We start from the raw sequence: 19,714 nt of genomic DNA, 5'->3' as shown, positions 1-19,714 counted from the left end.
CTCCCTATTGCAGATTTGGTAAATAAGAGTCATTAAAGTGAAAAAGACGTGGGCTTTGAAATTGATCAGCCCTACTTTTAGATCCTTATTCATCATTAGCTTAGCTTATTCATCATTAAGTCTTCCCTAACCTCAGTTTCCTCAACTCTAAAATGGTTATGACATCTAATTTAAAGATGCTTTGGGGAGGATTTTTAAAAAACTGTGAGAAGAGCCTGGCACAGCCTAGGGTCTCCATAAATGATAACTACTATATAACTACAATCCAGATTATGGTTGTTATTACCATAATTATTATTACATTATCACCAATCATCATTATTACCCATAATGAATCGTTTCCAAAAGTTTGAGCCTCACAGAAATGAAATGAGCTCAGTAATAGCCCACGCTTTGCACAAGATCTCACATGAAGTCAGCTAGAAAAAATAATAATTCAAAGAAGAAACTTAGCTACCATTAATTGAGGTAGAGGGCCAAATCCTTTATCTTGGTTAAGCCTTGTGACAACCCTGTGAGGTAAATATCACTTTCCCCTGTTTCCAGTTAAGGAAACTAAGTCATTAAGAAGTTAAAAGGCAGAACTTGTCAGTGTCTCAGAGCCAGCAAATGACAAGCTTTGAACCCACATTTGTATAAATCATCTTAATAGATGCTCCTCCAATTCTCTCCCTGTCTATAAAATTCTGGCTCTTTTAGCTTTAGGAGTGAATGCCAGTAAGGTAAGTTTACTGCTGGCATTTTCAGGAAATTATCTCAGACTCCATTTTTCACATTTGGATTCTTTAACCTGTGATTAATATTTTTAGGGACAGGTCACTAATCAGAAATTTAAAATGAAAAAGTTATGAATAAATTGCAGGTTATACATGCCAGCTTGAGAGAAAACCTATTTACATTTTTCATCTATTTAATTGTAACAAACACTTGTTACCTTAATTACATTCCCAATTAAGCATATGTATCATTTAGAATCATTCCGTAACAGGATCAAAGAACAGAAAACATATATCCATATTCCCTATAAAGGTTTATTTGTCACATATTATGAGAAAGTCCATTTTTATTAGAATTCTACCTTTACTATTTGGGGTTTTGTCTTAATGGTGGGTTTTGTTGCTGTTGTTTTGTTGAAAAATTAGAAGCAATAAATTTGCTTCTTTGCCAATTACATTCAATTACTCTTAAAACATAGTTCTTCTAATCTACCAAACTGCACACTGTAAGTGTATCAGAGGATTTTGCTTCATGATTTTTTTCACTTATCTTTATTATATAAGCGGCAAAATGAAGAATTAAGTATAGTGTTTTCTCAAACTTTTTTTTACAGCAGTGTCAGTAAGGTTCTCTGGTTCTTTTGTTTAATGATACTTTGGGGGCACTGAATATTACGGTTTGGAAACAGTAAGTGAAGAAAGTGCTGTGGGTAATGTTCACTGCTTTGCTGTGATTGCTCCCTTGAGAATTTAACTCTGAGGACATCTTGGCTAGTTGAGGAGATCATGAGGAATTACGGGCAGAATGGGAGGAGGAGAGCAGAGTATATTGGTGATGGAGCTGAGATGCTGAGGCGGTGGGGGAGCAAGAGCATAGAAAGAAGCCTTTAATTAGCCAGAGCAGGAGGTGATTGTTTTTAAGCTGACTAATTAAGATATGTTTAGCTAAACAATGTGGTTATTTAAAAGAATTTTTCTTTATAAAAATTTTCCACCATGCCCTTGTGATAAATTAGTTTATCTTAAAATTTTTCTTTTACAAACCTGAAACAGAAATTTCAGATTAGTATATGTTAAATGTTGGAAAGCTAAGCAGAAATGAATCATACAGCAGTTTTTGTTTCTTTTTCTTTTGCTCTCTTTTAGAATTAAGTTGCAGTATACATAGGACTGTTATTTTCACATCATCTCTTTTCCTCTTAGGCTGTACACTAGGTTAATGGAAAGTATATAATACTATCATTGGCCCAAATATTATATACTCTGACACAAATTACCTCCTTGCATGGTGCGAAAACATGGTCCCTAGAGTAACCTTACCATAGTAGTGAAGGCATAGCAGACCTTGGCTTCTTGGTTATATAGATGGAAGGACCTGAAATAGATGATGTTGCTCCAACTTGAGAACACCTTTCTCTGTTAGACCATACCTTGTACTAAGTAAGGTTTAATTATGAGTGAGAAAAGGCCCAAAGCATTTCAAAATAGAGGCAAGATTTGCTTCCCTACCCAATCTATTATTTCATTCCTGGTACCTGTTTCACCTTTACCTGTAACTGAGAAATTGAAAGCCCTGAAGGCAACAGACGTGAAGACAAACAGAAGGCATCATGGTGACAGGAGCATATACGCATGAGTTGGGTGAAGCTTATAGTTGCCATCATATGGATTTTCTTGCATAAAACATACTTCTTTGAATTTCTAGGAGAAAACATGTATTTTATGTTTATCCTAGAGGTTGGTAAAGAACATTTGTCTGTTCCTATGTATATAATTTTATTTTTTACTTTAGGAAAGATCATTACCCATTATTTGACCCCTTTTTATGACACTTCACTGCTATATTTCTATTTTGTTCTCCTTGCCTTGCCTCATTCATTAAGAAGAAGTGAAAAGGGAAAATTAGGAGGTTGAGCAAAGAAAATATTGATCCTTAGAGGTTTTATGTGGCATTTTTTCACTGACAACAATTGATAACAGAAAAAAAAAAAAAGAAAACAATGTATGGGTGATCCATGTAGCTAATAGTGGAAGTTCACAATGTTCGTTCTTCCTTTTTCTTCTAGCAATGGCTCAGCAACATCAGAAGACCTTTTTTGGAAACTTGATGCACTGCAAATGTTTGTCTTTGATCTTCACTGGCCAGAACAAGAATTTGCCCATCACTTAGAGCAAAGACTTAAACTAATGGCCAGTGACATGATAGAAGCCTGTGTCAAAAGGTAGACATGTATTTTCAAGTTGCTGCTTACTCTGCCAAGCACCCAAAATACCACATTTCACCAAGTACCTTTTACATAACTGTCACAAGAAAGGTTTCAATATGTATAGCTTTTCCAAAATTTAAAGGACATCACGTACTTCGACCTAAACTCTGAGGATGAATGTACTTGATACAGTTGGCCCACTCCTTTTTTTCAGGTCTCCTGACCATTGCCGCTGGGGCTTCCCAGGTGGCGCTGGTGGTAAAGAACCCACCTGCTAATGCAGGAGACATCAGAGAAGCGGGTTCAATCCCTGGGTTGGGAAGATCCCCTGGAGGAGGGCATGCAACTCACTCCAGTATTCTTGCCTGGAAAATCCCATGAACAGAGGAACCTGGTGGGCTCCAGTCCATGAAGTCACAAGGAGCTGGACACAACTTAGCGACTAAACAGTAAACCATTGCTCTCAGCCATAGTACCCATACCTATATTAATCCTTTCTGTTGTGCTTATTGTTATCTCTGGGGATGCTGTACTTTAAATCCCCAAGGCAGTGCTTCCTGAGACATGGAAGAGATCTGTTAAGTACTTTATGCATTATGTACTGTGTTCATGTGCTGTGAAATGACATGGCAAACTTCAGTGATGATCATTGCCATCAATTGTTCTGTTTTCTGGTATTCTCTATCCATATCAGATGAGTTCCAAGTGTCCATTTACATTCTTCAGAACTTAACCAGAAATAAGTTATGAGGCTTTGAATTCTTCCACATGCACTTTTGTTGTATTTAATACTTTTTACAAAATCAGCATTTCATCCTAATTAGCATTATTTTCCCCATTGCCTTTGTTCATGAGATATACAAGAGCAATGCAGGCAGCATATTGGAATAACAAATTCTGGTTGGAGCAACTGGATAATACTGAAATCTTCAAAGCAAGAAACATTCTCTCTTTAAAATAATGTTTAATGGCTTTGTAAAGCAAAGCCATGAATTAGATTATTTAATGTTTAAAAAATATCAGGTTTGGCATCTGTGATTCTAATGTATCAAATCTATGGATATTCTTTGGACATTTTAGCAAAACCATTTCCAAATCATCTATTATGCAGTTTCTTTAAAAAAAAAAAAAACTAAATGCAACTTCAGGTGTTTGAAAGAGAAACTAAGTGACATAAAAGGATTATATATTCTGTGTTGCACATTAATTATGTGTTTTAGTTTTTCCCAAACCTTTCCCTTTTTTTTTAATTTGGTAAACCCTCACACAAAGGATTTGTTCCGCTTTAATATACTACTTGGATACTCATGCAGACATCTAGTGTGTACTTTGAATGGAAAAACTTCACGGTTTCACTTAACTGTCTGAGTGAGTATCCAAGTAGCATCACAGTCTGATCTTTCATGCAAGACACCTAAAAAGAAGAGCATCCCACCTCCCAGCTCCCAGGCAAGGCCACACTCTGTATTTGCATGTTTTAAATTAGCATCTTGTAGTGTTGATTTCACTTTTACAAATCAGGGGGGACATGTCAGATTTCTTACTCTGAATTCATGTTTTAATGAATAGAACAAGAACCGCATTCGAACTCAAGCTGCAAAAGGCAAGCAAAACCACTGACCTGCGCATTCCAGCTTCTATGTGTACGATGTTTAATGTGCTAGTTGATGCCAAAAAGCAAAGCACCAAGCTCTGTGCCCTGGATGGAGGACAGGAGGTAAGTGGATTGAATGTCGCATGTGGTAATGTAGGGTGCCCTCGCAGAGAAGGACATGCTGTTTCCAGAAGTTTCTTACTTGACTAGATGAAAAAGACCTAGTTCCCCATACAAGTGTTTGAACTTTCCTGCATTATAATAATGGAATGCCCCTTTATCCTTTGCTCTTATCTGTTTCTTCTTTTTAGTACAAAGACTGCCCCAAATTTTACAAGTGGCCGTTGAATTTCAGATATACCTTTTAATGGCTTAGGTGTTGTGTATTTACATAAACCTTGCTTTTCACAAACAAATGAGAAAGCTAGAAAGCTACTTGCTTTGTTTATACAAATACAGAGTATCCAGAGTTTGCATCCAAAAAACAGGCCACAGAAAATAGCCCATGAAATAGTTTATTTACATAAAAGTTTCCTTTAAAAAAAAAAAAAAAGATCAAGTAGAAATATACTGGAAAATTGGTCTTTGCTTTTTTCAATGAATACCCCATTGTTTCAATTTGATTTCTATTTTGTTTGGTTCTGTATTCAGAAATAGAGTTTATTTTACCCCATGATTTTATCTTTGTTGAGAGTGGTGATTGGGTGAAATGGATCTCTTTTTCTTAGATTATCTCTTCAAGTTAATATTTTGTTGCATCTTTGCCCATTGTAATTACTTTTTCATCATTTCTTTATTTTTCCCTTATGTTCTCCTTCATCGTGTTTTATTTTCCCTCATGGCATGATCCAGTTTGATAGTCAGTGGGTAAGTTTCATTTAAAAAACACACACATTTTCATTTGAATTATTATTCTTGTAAGTGTACCTTTTTTATGTTCATCTTTTCAAAATAAAATAATTCCATTTTCAGGTTTTTGGTTGTTGTGTATGTGTATAATACTACATAGCAATACCAAAGATGCATTAAAACAGATATAAATACTTTCACTTTAAGTAATGTCATAGGGAATGTTTCTTCCCTGTTGAGCTGCAGAATCAACAGACTACTTTACAATTTTTTAAGATAAAATTATTTAAAACCAAGTGAATTCACCCTTTTTAAATTCTAAATAAATTCAGAAGCAGAGTGATTATTAACATTTTTAAGATGCATATATATGTAGTGTACACTTTCACTAACAGTATTAAAAGAATTTAGAGTTAGGGGCTATAGATGATATATAGCATATATACAGGGTAGCCGGTAAATTTGAGGACCAAGAGGCCACTCTTAAGGTCACTGCATACAGAAGAACCCAGCTGTGAATTTCAGTGAGGGATATGCCCACTGTGATAACAGCCTTTCCTCCTACTGATGGTCTGGGATAGCACTATCATCAGATTCAGGGAAGGGCAGGCCTGTGTCAGGAGCCTTTCCCCTTCCACACACAGGTTTTCTTAAGGTACCACCCAGAACCTTGGAGGAACATCGTTTGAAAACCCTTTGTACCTTACAGGATTGACTAGATTAAATAAATATAATTTTAATAAGTCAAATGCTTGTGCTCTATGGATATGTTAAATCTTACAAGTCTTAGAGTTGACACATGGGAGTCAAACTCAGAACCCACTCTTCACTGGGCTAACAACTCTAATGCAAGCAGAAGGGCTTAGGTAACCACTAAGAGGATGAGGTTTCCCAGGTGACAAGTGGTAAAGAATCCGCCTGCCAGTGCAGGAGATGCAAGAGGCATGTGTTCAGTCTCTGGGTCCGGATGATCCCCTGAAGGAGGAAATGGCAACCTGCTCCAGTATTCTTTCCTGAGAAATTCCATGGACAGAGGGGCCTGGGTACAGTCCGTGAGTCGGACACAGCTGAGCACACGCACACAATACTACACAAAGAGGATAAGAAGGTCCACTGTTTTAAATGTCGTGCTTATTTAACCAAGAGACAGACATAAGCTGTTTGGCCATAATTTGTTCATGTATCCACGTATTTCATTCTTTGGGCAATTCAGGGGGAAAAAGTGTATTTCTAATACCACAGAATACAACCTTACAGACACAGTAAGGAGCTGATACGTGTTATCGCGTGTTCAGTTTTATCATTCTCTGATCTCTTGAAACGTGATTTATTATCTCTAATTATCCGAATGAGTAGGCAGCTGGCTTGGCTATCAGTGGCTCATAACCACCTTCTTGGTTTTCTATAGCCAGATGTAAACCTTTTATTGTCTGCTTGAGAACATTGTCTCTTTATACACACATCCATTTCTCATCAGGTTTATGGAATCATCTTGCCTCTTCCATTAATACTGAACTTATCCATTTGTTCTTATTTTCACGTACGCTGCAGTGCCTGACACACAATAGATACATAGTAAATGTTTGTTGAATGAGAAGACTGATTTTTGTCACTGCATTAAAAATCTTCAGTTCAGTTATCCCCATTTAAGAAAAACCCTCCTCTGTAAGAAACAACTCACTCCAGTACTGTGAAAGAAAAGCAGGCGCCCACACAAATGACAAAACATTGTTGCATTGTCAAATGATTCTTTACATTAATAGGTGGATGATTTTGAAGAGTAATCTGCTGTTGTTCATTATGTCTGCACCTGTACCTTCTCACCAGAGACAATTAGTTCCCCACAACTTTCACACAATTAATATACTTCAAAATGTGCAGGTGTAAAACCCATTAGCAACCCTGAAAAGTGGTAAACAAGAGTTTCCGTGCACAAGAAGTATTTTATACTTTGTTTTTAATCTCCAGGAAATATATACATGTAATTGCACAGGCTTTTCCTCTCTCTATGTATTTAAGACAAGTTTGGGGATGATTGCAAAGTGATGAATACATTACATGCATAGGTGAACCCATGCATAGGACCCCATTGTATAGCAAGCAACAAATTAAAGTTGTTGAAAAAACTGGATTATTACACAATTTGGAAACTCATAAAGATATATAGTATACTATGTAGGTAAACCTAGCAGATTTTATTTTTTTCTAGATTTAAGGGAATTAGCTCTGCACAATCTCTAGTGAATTTATCATATCATCATTGCTGGGACAAAAGCTTACCAACTCCTTACCCACAGTGAAGCCCCTTCTGGACTCCTGAATTATCATTCTGTTTTCTTACGTGGCTTACGATGATGCAGACACTCTCAGCCACAGCCCGGAACAGCATTTAATAGAGTAATTAGTGATCGAATGATCTGCTCTTGTGACAGCTGTGTGTAATGAGTCAGCAGTCTCATGCCAGGCCCTCAGGGACAGATGTGGAGATCCGAAAACCACCAGTGCTTAGAAATCCTCATTATCCATCCCTGCAAAAGAGCAGATGACTGCATGGGCCTTCAGCAGTCATATGCTCTCAGACCCACTGTATCTCATGGTTCATCCATTGAAAGTGAAAACACATTAATAGAACAACTCAGGGACCCCTACATACGTGGGATTTGTTTTCAATTGCAGTAAAATACTTCCATTTCCAGATCTAACCATCTAATACCTTTAAAATCGTCCCAGTAGAAGGACCAAAATTTTTAAGAATGCTGGATTGCACTGGCATCTGGCTAGTCTTCATTTCTTACATGTCTGCATGAGAACAGTCAGGTGAGATGAGGATATTTACCCATGTGCCTGATATTTACCTGTGCCTGATCTGAATTCCCTGGGCTCCATGAAGTAAAAATTCCTCAGTCAGTCAGTCAGTCCAGTTGCTCAGTCATGTCCGACTCTTTGGAACCCCATGGACTGCAACACACTAGGCTTCCCTGTCTATCACCAACTCCTGGAGCTTACTCAAACTCATGCCCATTTAGTTGGTGATGCCATCCAACCATCTCATCCTCTGCCGTCCCCTTCTCTGCCCACCTTCAATCTTTCCCAACATCAGGGGCTTTTCCAGTGAGTCAGTTCTTCACATCAGATGGCCAAAGTATTGGAGCTTCAGCATCAGTCCTTCCAATGAATATTCAGAACTGATTTAATTTAGGATTGACTGGTTTGATCTTGCAGTCCAAAGGATTCTCAAGAGTCTTCTCCAACACCACAGTTCAAAAACATCAGTTCTTTGACACTCAGCTTTCTTTATAGTCCAACTCTCACATCCATCCATGACTACTAGAAAAACCATAGCTTTGACTAGATGGACCTTTGTCAGCTAAGTATTGTCTCTGCTTCTTAATATGCTGTTTACGTTGGTCATAGTTTTTCTTCCAAGGAGCAAGCTTCTTTTAATTTCATGGCTGCAGTCACCATCAAAGTTCATCTTAATCCAAGTGCAGAGTCACCTAATGGAGAAGCAGGGCACCAACAGTTTACTTTTGAGGTCAGTTGTGGAAAGAATTCATCTAAGAATGATCTGGAAAGTACCAGTTTGTAGAATCATTGATCCAACTTGAAATATTCTGATAGAAATTTTATAAGCTTTGATTGTTACAGACAAAAATTTGGCAGGTTTTGAACAAAAATTTGGTCTGCTAATCTAAATGAAAACTTAGCAACTTTAGCTTAGGAAATGTCCATGTTTCCAGATAAATTCTGTTCATACCTGTTTTGATCTCTTTGTGTGTTTATATTTGTCTTTGGAAACTATCTGGATCCCCTAATGAATAACTTTTTTTTTAGCTAACTTTCTGTTACCTATATGTGGCATTTCTGGGTTATTCTCTTTGCAGAGTATGTATGTAAAATATGAATCCTGAAGCCACCTCCACATTTCCACTCAGAGTACTCCTAGACCACATCTGCTACCCGTACAGCTGGAGCAGACTCTGGAAGTTCCCAGCTGCTTTCAGATTTAGTATTAGTGAAGTCAGAGCTGGTCAGGTAAACTGACAGCAGCAAACTACTGCTCAGTCACTCGGTCGTGGCCAGCTCTCTGCAGCCCCATTGACTGTAGCCTGCCAGGCTCTTCTGTCCATGGAATTTTCCAGACGAGAATATTGGAGTGAGTTCCCATTTCCTACTCCAGGGGATTTTCCCAACCCAGGGATTGAACCCACTTCTCTTGTGTCTCCTGCATCAACAGGAAGGTTCTTTACCATTAGCACCACCAAAATCTCATATTAAAAAAAAAAAGACAACCTAGCAACGATTTTACTATTTAGGTTTGCCCCCCGGGTAACACATTTAAAATGTATACTTTTTTCCCTCTTGTAAAATTATATACTTTTAAAATCAGAGTATAATTGATTATAATTGATTACAAAAACTTACAATATTATGTTAGTTTTTGCTGTACAGCAGTGCATATCAGCTATAAGTATACACATATACCCTTCCTCTTAAGCCTCCCTCCCACCCCACTTCTTCCTTTTTAACTTGCTCTCTTTCCCTCCCTCTGCTTTTGGCTAGATTAAACATGAAAGAAAACAGCAGTCTTAAAGGTGTGCATTATAGGGGAATTGGATGGCTCCTAGAGCCTGCTTTTCCCTGCCTTTCAATAAAAAGGAAATGAATGACCTCTGTAGTGGCTCATCTCTTGATTTTAAGAAATTGCCAAAAATCAGTGCAACCCAAAAGTCAAATGTGTAGAAGCTCTGCTGTTCTATATCCAATAGCTTTCTGATGCCATTTCATTATTTTCTTAGTTAAAAATGAAAGTTATGGCGAAGAGAGATAAACATTGAGGATAAGGCATGCACAAGAAGGTGAAACTTTGCAGCTTCAGGGGACTCTGAATGTTTTGTAGCACTTTCCATGTAGAGGAAGGAGAGTAGCCTGAAACCCGTCTCCTGTATCCCTTTCCTTTTCTACCCCAAAGAGAAGTCTCAGTCTGCTATTTTTATTTCCTCCTGCTACCCAGGCGCAAATCTGGAGAGAGAAGGATATGAAAAGAGAGTGCCTGGAGGGGGAGCCAACAGAGCTCATTTGCATAAGCTCCTCCACTGCCTGGTCAGCGGAACAGTTTCAGTTAGGAGGAGGGGGTTCGTGGGGACGGGGAAGTGATGTTTTTGTACCTGCGCCTCTGGGGTCTTCTTGGTCATCTCAACTACCAGCCAGGTTTTTAGGCCAGGTGTTTCAAGCCCTTCCTCTTCTACCTTGCTTTTCTTTGTTTTGTTGTTTTGTTTTTCCTTTCCTTCTCTTCAAGCTGTTCTGAAAGCAAAAAAAAAAAAAAAAATAATAACTACAGCAGTAGGAATCCACCCTCTGGGCTTCCATTCTGTTTGTCCTTTGGGGAGTACAAATTTGGGGATCAGTAAGGCTTTAGGTGAGACAGACACTTAGTATTTTCTTTCCCTGAGTGAAAAATACTTGCCTAGAAAGTTCCCTGTTCATATATGTGTGCTTAATTTAAGATCTCTTCTCAACACACACACATACACACAGGCATACACACACACTCAAGCAGGAAAAGAAAATAATCCCCGTGCTCCAAAATTCTGCCTCCTTTCTTCATTATTTATGCAGGTAGATGATGGCTTGTTGCTTTGAAAGCCTGTGGGGGGACCTCATTCCTGCGTGTTCCAGAACAGACCTAAGTTGATGTTTTGTTCTGTGTGGAAACTTTGAGACATGTTTTCAGAAGGAAAAATAGCTTTCAAAAACTCACATCTTTGGAAACCATTCAACCAGCAGCTGTTAAGTTGGTCTAATGTTTATACTGACCTGAGTACTTTTACTCCGTGCATTATGTTAGCTGTTCCAAGAAGCCTTGAACCATCAAGATAGGGTTAGTCTTTACAAGTCACATTTTCTGTGAAGTGGCTATTGCGGACAATCAGCCATCAGATAAATGCTTCTAAAGGAAGAATTACTGTTTCAATGAATGTGCCTTCACACACCGCCGAAGCCAAAGCTCCTGCTAATTTAAGAAGAGAACTCTCTAGTAGTCTCTAAAGAAGGCAAAAAATAAAGAGTCTTTCAGGTTTATTTTAAATACATCTTTTTTTTGCATTTACTTAAAGGCATCATTTTCATGAGGAAGCAGTAAAAAAAACTATGGGGAGTGAGTGCTGTTTCATTGTACCTTTTATGGCCTATTAATTTGTTACCATCTATCACCTTTGTTGATGAAATTTTAATTTTGCCCTTGCTTGAGCATATTGTAAGAATTGTATAAACTGCAGCTCCCCATGCTGATAAAAAGGTCCTTTCAGCGAGAACAATTGGGAGCTCATTTTATTTCTAGAACACATTTAAAATAACTTATGAATGAGAGTTGTCAGACATGAAATGCTGTATTAATTAAATCTTTTTCCAGTCGTTTTGCTTCTCCAGCTAAACCAACCCTTTAGAAAAATACTCGGCCACCTTAATTATAGAGGAGAAGACAAAAAGTATCCTTCACATTCCTCTGTCTGAATAAGAATAAGAACTCAATTCATCTGTATAATAACCCCATTAGCTGCTTAACTCAACAGAGCACATGGGAAAATTTTCAAACCCCACAATGTAAAAAGTGTTGATTGGTGGATCATTTTCAAGGTTTTGTTCTTCTAAGGTGCAAAATGGTCATTTTGTGTAAATCTGATATGTCATAACTGGTAGCTTTAAAGCATTTATGCCTAATGACAAATAAGTTTTGTGTCCACTTCAACTAATGCATCTTTGTCTTTTAATATCTAGCAGCAGTACCATTCCAAAATAGATGATTTGATTGACAACACTGTAAAAGAAATCATTTCACTCCTAGTTTCAAAGGTAAGGTATTCTTTATATAATTTTCAACTGTGAATTTTTAGAAATGTGTGTCTTAGGTTTCGAAATACCTGACTGAGAAATAATAACTTTAAGGTAGATGTGAAAAAGTTCGTATTTTAAGAAAAATTAGGATCAAATTATGAACGCTCTTTGTCAGTAACTTTTGGGTTTTTGTTTATGATTAATTTGGCTTTCTAAAGTTTCTAAAAATAACTCTCTTGTCCAGTAACCCCTTACTCTTTCACACTCACGTTCTCTTACTGTTTGTCTCTAGGGATGAGTTGAGTGGCCATCAGTTCTTAGAATTAGCTTGTTGGTTGTGGTGGGACTCTAGAACCAGTCTCACAGGTGGACAAAGGCTGACAGGGTGATGTCTGAGGTTCTCCACTCTCAGAGGCCTCCCACGACTTCCTTCAGATATCTTTGACAAAAGCTATGACCTTGAGTTGTATAAGTAGTGATGAAGCATCAATGAGTGTTCCATTTAAAATTCCACTAAGGGCTTCCCTTGGAGAAGGCAATGGCACCCCACTCCAGCACTCTTGCCTGGAAAACCCCATGGACAGAGGAGCCTGGTGGGCTGCAGTCCATGTGGTCGCTGAGGGTCGGACACGACTGAGCGACTTCACTTTCACTTTTCACTTTCCTGCATTGGAGAAGGAAATGGCAGCCCACTCCAGTGTTCTTGCCTGGAGAATCCCAGGGATGGGGGAGCCTGGTGGGCTGCCGTCTCTGGGGTCGCACAGAGTCGGACACGACTGAAGTGACTTAGCAGTAGCAGTAAGGGCTTCCCTGGTGGTCAGATGGTAAAAATCTGCCTGCAGTGCAGGAGACCTGGGTTCAAACCCTGGGTCAGGAAGATCCCGTGGAGAAGTGAATGGTAACCCACTCCAGTTTTCTTACCTGGAGAATCCTCATGGACAGAGGAGCCTGGTGGGCTACAATCTATAGGGTCACAAAGAGTCGGACATGACTGAGCGACTAGCACTAGCACCAAGGTGGAACAGACTGCCATAGGTGACATTTGAGGTCAGGGTCTGATAGGAAAAGAGATGGACAGCCTGAGAGCCTGGGAAGCTGAAAGAGTGAGGAAAGAGGATGGATGGGTCCCTGAGGGGCACTTTCATAAGAACAGATACTTGATTGAAGAACCCCAGATCAGACTTCATAAAACAATTAGAAGTATATACAGAATGCGAAAGAATAAAAAAATACAAAGGAAAAGCCACCTTCAATTCAGTAAACAGACATAGGACGTGTTGTTTATTTTTTCAAGGTCTCTATTGAATTTGCTACAAGGTTGCTTCTGTTCTGTTTTTGTTTTTTAGCCACAAAGTATGTGGGTTCTTAGTTCCCCAACCAGGGATCAAATTCACACTTCCTGCGTTGGAAGGCAAACTCTTTACCACTGGACCACCAGGGAAGTCCCCAAGTACATGTTGCTTAGAAAAGAGAAGATAGAGATGCCCAGTAAGCATGAAAAATGTTAAGCCTCATTAATTTAAGCAATACCAAAAAACCACAATTTACATAATATATTCTTCTAGAAATTAGCACAGATGTTTTTAAGCTATCACTCGATTTTAGAAAGGTCAAATGGGACACTCAAATTTTCTGTATATGGAGGTATAAATGGCTACAAACTTTCTAGAAGATAGTTTAGAACTCTATCGAGTACACTGATGCCCATTCACCTAAAATCCTTTTTGAATTTTTTTCTTACTACCCAGAGAGAGGCACAAAATTTATATACACAAATAGTTGTCACGTTATTTCTAATGAAAAACTGGCATCAACTTTAATCTCTAACATGAGATCAGTGGTAAATTTTAGGACATCTATATTAAGAAAGTTTGCTTTCAAAGACTATAATATTAAAGTTTCATAATATAGTGTTAAATGGGAAAAAAGCTGAATATTTAGAAGTGGAAACTATTATCTGGATTGTTATCACATACAGAAAAGACAGATAAACCTGAAAATGTCAACAGAGCTTTTATCTGGGTGGTGGGATTATAGTTAATTTGAGGGTATGGAGGATTTCTTAGAATTTATTTTGTGTGTTTTCCAAATTCTCTGGTAGCAGGTCTTCAGGTGTAAAAAAGTCACAAAGAAAAATGATTTTGGAGTAACATCACCTCCCATTTGTTCTTGCTCTGGTGGTTTCCACCCCAGAAATACCTGCACTGGCAACACTCACTCACCAACAAGGGCAAAGGAGAAGAGTTAACAGGAAAACCTTCTGGCAGGTTGGGGAGGTGGTGAACCGCAGGAGAATGAAGCTCCTAGAGGAAGAACCAGGAGGTTCCTGCCCTCCCAGGAGTCTAGCCAGCCGCTTTTAGCAGCAGTGTGCTACCAGCCCGCCACAGGGACATAGTTAACAGAGCACCTTCACTGTCTGTGAACCATCCGGGGAAATTCTATCCAGATGGAGCCTCACTGTCAGCACAGTTCTTCTGTGGAAGTTGTCTTTCGTGAGAACGATACATAAAAGGAGCTACTGAAAGTGCAAGGGCTTCCCTGGTGGCTCAGAAAATAAAGAATCTGCCAGATCCCCTGGGGAAGGAAATGTCTACCCACTCCAGTATTCTTAACTGGAGAATTCCATAGACAAAGGAGCCCGCAGGCTATAGTCCACAGGGTTGCAAAGAATCAGACACGACTGAGTGACTAACATTTTCACCTTGCTTTTTTTTCATGCAGTTCATAGGGCTTACCAGGTGGCGCAGTGGTAAAGAATCTACCTGCCAGTGCAGGAGACATGGGTTCGATCCCTGGGTCAGGAAGATCCCCTGGAGGAGGAAATGGCAACCCACTCCAGTATGCTTGCCTGGAGAGTCTCATGGACAGAGGAGCTTGGCAGGCTGCAGCCCACGGTGTCACAAAGAGTCAGGCCTGACTGAGCACGCACTCACACACATGCAATTCACAAAGGTTTAAATAGGTAACAAGGCAAAAAGACTGTAATTAGTTTTGGTTTGGGGAGGAGGGGGTGCAGAAAAGGCAGGCAGGGCTGCACATCATCTCTGCATTTGTTTCTGGCAAAGGAAGAAACCTAAATTTTTCTATATCAAATGCATTTGGATAATCACAAAACTAGTGTATTTGACTCCGGAAATGGTGTTCCAGAGATCAGCACTATCCTCTAGAACTGTCTGTGATGATACAAATGTTTATCCTGCACCACCCAGTATGGTAACATGTGGGTGTGGAGCACTTGAGACACGGCTAGTGCAACTGAGGAATTGAAATTTTCATTTTAATTCATTTTAAATAGACTATTGAAACTAGCTATTAATATTATATTTAGAAATCAGGTCTAGATTGTATTATTCTCTATGGATCCTTTCTCCTATAGTCAAATAGCACTTTTAAATAATCTTTAGTTTAAAAGTAAAAAAAAATTAATTCATTTGGTAGTTTGGGCAACCATCTTATTTAAAAATGCTATTTGCTCAAAGATGACGATAAGTAGTAAATTTTGTTTCATTAAGCAAAGATAAATTATTACAATTCTGTTATACAATTCCTAAATGCTAGCGTGCCAAAAAATTGCCTGAGAGCTTTTTAAAATGCAGATGCCCAAGTCCTGCTTTCCAGAAGTTTTGGAAGAAGGACAGGATTGTGCATGCTTAACCACTCATCATGGTGATCTTGATGTAGGGGTTTCTGAGTCAGAAACACTGCTCTGATGACCCTGCACCTAGATGGCTATATAAACTACCTTAAGACTAAAGTATATTTAAAAATAAGATAGCTCCTAAGATAGTGTATTCCCATTTGTTTTCACCAAAGAAGAAATGATTTTTTAAGAGAGATATTTCTGATGTACCTACTGAGAAAGAGTGACTATACATGTATTATTTAATTCAAACTGCACACATAGCACCTATGAAATAGGTGGGCTTACCCTATTTCACAGATAAGAATCTATTCTTCAAACCAGCAGAGTAAACTAACCAGAGTCACACACCTAATAAGCGCAGGTGTCAAGATTCAAAGCTTTGAGTTTCAGATTCCCAATCCAATGCACTTGCTGATTCCAGATCTCCAGGAAATCAGTAAAAAACAAAAGACTGTGAAAATTAAAATATGTAACTTCTACACTGATGATCTTTATGAACAGCAAATTCTAAGAGCTCTGTCCTAGACTTTTTATACCATATTATTTCAATATTATATTAATTCAGTATAAAGTAGATTAATAAAATAGTGAATTCCTTGTATCCCAAATGCTTCTTTCCATACTCTAAGTTGTCTGTGCATATGGATAAATATGTTTATTACATATGGATGAATAAGGAGTAACACATCCTTCTTTTTATCTCCTCTCTTCAATTCTACTTCTACATCCTCTTCTTATCTACATGTCTTCACAAATATTTTGAGATGATCCATGACTGTTAATCACATGTAACACTCAGCAGCATATGTCCCACCTACACACCCATTTTTCATGCCTGGAAAAGATCTCAGCTTTCCATCCTTGGGTTCTCTCCACCTAGCTGCTTAATGGTGGTATTCTTGACTTTCCATCTATGCTTTTCTTTTGAACTCATTCCGTACATTTCTGTGACTTTCCCACTTCCGGTTTAACTATATGCTGATGGTTCCCTCAGCATGTAGGGAAACTCCTCTCCCTGAGAGGTAGTATGGAATCTTGCTGCAAAGCCCAGCTACAGGCCTGAGGAGTTTAATGTGTTCATCCTAAGAGCAATGAGAAGTCATTGAAGGGTTGGAGTGGTAAAGAGCAGCAGTAGGGAATTAACACATTTATTTGCATTATAAGATGATTCATTTGATTGTGCACAGCAAACTGATTGAGAGGGAGTAGGAAGGAGATTGTAACATTGGTCTCTGTTGGACTAATCCAAAGACATTTAAGATATACAATGGGTAGGGTGGTAAAGACTGAATGTGTCCTCCCACAATTCATATATTAAAACCTAGTCCTCAGTGTGGTGGTATTTTAACGTGGTATACTTGGGAGGTAATAAGGTCATGAGGTTAAAGCCCTCATAAACGGGATTAGTTTCCTTATATAAAACACCCCACAAAGCTCCCTAGTCCTTTCTGCCAGGTGAAAACACAGCCAGAAGATATCATCTTTGAACCATGAAGTGGGTCCTCATCAGACATTAAATCTGCCAGCACCTTGATTGCTGCTTTCTCAGCCTCCAGTTCAGTTGCTCAGTCATGTCCGACTCTTTGCAACCCCATGGACTGCAGCAGTCAGGCTTTCCTGTCCTTCACCATCTCCTGGAGCTTGCTCAAACTCATGGCCATTGAGTCGGTAATGCTATCCAGCCATCTCATCCTCTGTCATCCCCTTTTTCTGCCTTCAGTCTTTCCCAGCATCAGGGTCTTTTCCAGTGGGTCAGTTCTTTGTATCAGGTGGCCAAAGGAATGGAGTTTAAGGATCATTATCAGTCTTTCCAATGAATATTCAGGACTGATTTCCTTTAGGCTTACTGGTCAGATCTCCTTGCAGTCCAAAGGACTCTCAAGAGTCTTTTCCAACACCACAGTTCAAAAGCATCAATTCTTCAGTGTTCAGCTTTCTTTACAGTCCAACTTACATCCATATGTGACTACTGGAAAAACGATAGCTTTGACTAAGAGACTTTCCTGGAGCTAGAGCTCCACCTCACACCCAAACATGCTGTTGTAATTTGTAACTCCTAGCAAGGCTAGGCACTTCCATGACTGCCAAGCTTGGGGGTCTAAGTAAAAGTACATAGTAATGGCATGAACCACAAGTCCATTGAAAGTCTATGATCCAACAGATTGTGTTAGTAGTTCTTATTCCCCATGCAATTACAGAATGATCAGAGCCCAGGAAAAGGTGACCAAGAAAGGAAAGATCAGTCCACACACTTTGCCCACCTCTGGTCACTCCTCTAGCAGGAACCTTGAGGATCTCTTGGCATTGGCAGGTCGGTATAAAGCCCTGACAAGGCTCCCCTTTTAGGGGCTGCCTTCAGTCATTACGAGGCACCACAAAACCACAGAGCAGTACCTAACAGAAGCAGAGATATTAAGAAGAGGTGGAAAGAATAAACAGAGAACTTCACAAAGCAAATCTTCACAACCCAGATAATCACAATGGTGTGATTACTCACCTAGTCCAAGACATCCTGAATTGTGAAGTCAAGTGGGCCTTAGGAAACATCACTGCAAACAAAGCTAGTGGAGGTGATGGAATTCCCGTTGAGCTATTTAAATACTAAAAGATGATGCTGTGAAAATGCTGCACTCCATATGCCAGCAAATTTGGAAAACTCAGCAGTGGCCACAGGACTGGAAAAGTTCAGTCTTCATTCCAATCCCTAAGAAAGTCAATGCCAAAGAATGGTCAAACTACCACATGATTGCACTCATCTTATATTCTAGCAAAGTGATGCTCAAAATTCTCCAAGCCAGGCTTCAACAGTACATGATCCATGAACATCCAGATGTTCAAGCTGGTTTTAGAAAAGGCAGAAGAACCAGAGATCAAATTGCCAACCTCCATTGGATCATTGAGAAAGCAAAGAGAGTTGCAGAAAAACATCTACTTCTGCTTCACTGACTATGCCAAGGACTTTAACTGTGTGGATCACAACAAACTGTGGAAAATTCTTAAAAGAGATGGGAATACCAGACCACCTGACCTGCCTCCTGAGAAATCTGTATGCAGGTCAGGAAGCAACAATTAGAACTAGACATGGAATAGACTGGTTCCAAATTGGGAAAGGAGTACATCAAGGCTGTATATTGTCACCCTGCTTATTTAACTTATATGCAGGGTACATCATGAGAAACACTGAGCTGGAAGAAGCACAAGCTGGAATCAAGATTGCTGGGAGAAATATCAATAACATCAGATATGCAGATGGCACTACAATTATGGAAGAAAGTGAAAAAGAATTAAAGAGCCTCTTGATGAAAGTGAAAGAGGAGAATGAAAAGGTTGGCTTGAAACTCAACATTCAAAAAACTAAGAACATGACATCTGGTCCCATCACTATATGGCAAATAGATGGGGAAACAGTGACAGACTTTATTTTAGGGGACTCCAAAATCACTGCAGGTGGTGACTGCAGCCATGACATTAAAAGACACTTGCTCCTTGGAAAAAATCTATGATCAATCTAGACAGCATATTAAAAAGCAGAGACATTACTTTGCCAACAAAAGTCCACCTAGTCAAAGCTATGGTTTTTTCCAGGAGTCATGTATGGATGTGAGAGTTGGCCTATAAAGAAAGCTGAGCACTGAAGAACTGATGCTTTTGAACTATGGTGTTGGAGAAGACTCTTGAGAGTCCCTTGGACTGCAAGGAAATGCAACCAGTCCATCCTGAAGGAAATCAGCCCTGACTATTCATTGGAAGGACTGATGTTGAAGCTGAAACTCCAATATTTTAGCCATGTGATGCAAAGAATTCACTCATTTGAAAAGACCCTGATGCTGGGAAAGATTGAAAGTGGGAGGAGAAGGGGACAACAGAAGAC

The 19,714-nt window shown here is 39.0% G+C and overlaps 1 protein-coding gene across 1 annotated transcript in view; it reads left to right on the top strand.

The window, feature by feature from the left end:
* Positions 1 to 19,714, top strand: part of CADPS2 (calcium dependent secretion activator 2) — a 562,792-nt gene that overhangs the window by 491,091 nt on the left and 51,987 nt on the right. Inside the window, exons 24-27 of the mRNA XM_052639068.1 lie at positions 2,783 to 2,938; positions 4,493 to 4,640; positions 5,370 to 5,384; positions 12,144 to 12,218. Of these exons, the coding sequence (XP_052495028.1) occupies positions 2,783 to 2,938; positions 4,493 to 4,640; positions 5,370 to 5,384; positions 12,144 to 12,218 (394 nt within the window). The remainder of the gene's footprint in view (positions 1 to 2,782; positions 2,939 to 4,492; positions 4,641 to 5,369; positions 5,385 to 12,143; positions 12,219 to 19,714) is intronic.

This window comes from Budorcas taxicolor, chromosome 4, assembly GCF_023091745.1.
Source record: "Budorcas taxicolor isolate Tak-1 chromosome 4, Takin1.1, whole genome shotgun sequence".
Classification (NCBI taxonomy): Eukaryota; Metazoa; Chordata; class Mammalia; order Artiodactyla; family Bovidae; genus Budorcas; species Budorcas taxicolor.
Note: the sequence above shows the minus strand (reverse complement) of the source record. Positions and strands in the feature narration are given on the sequence as shown.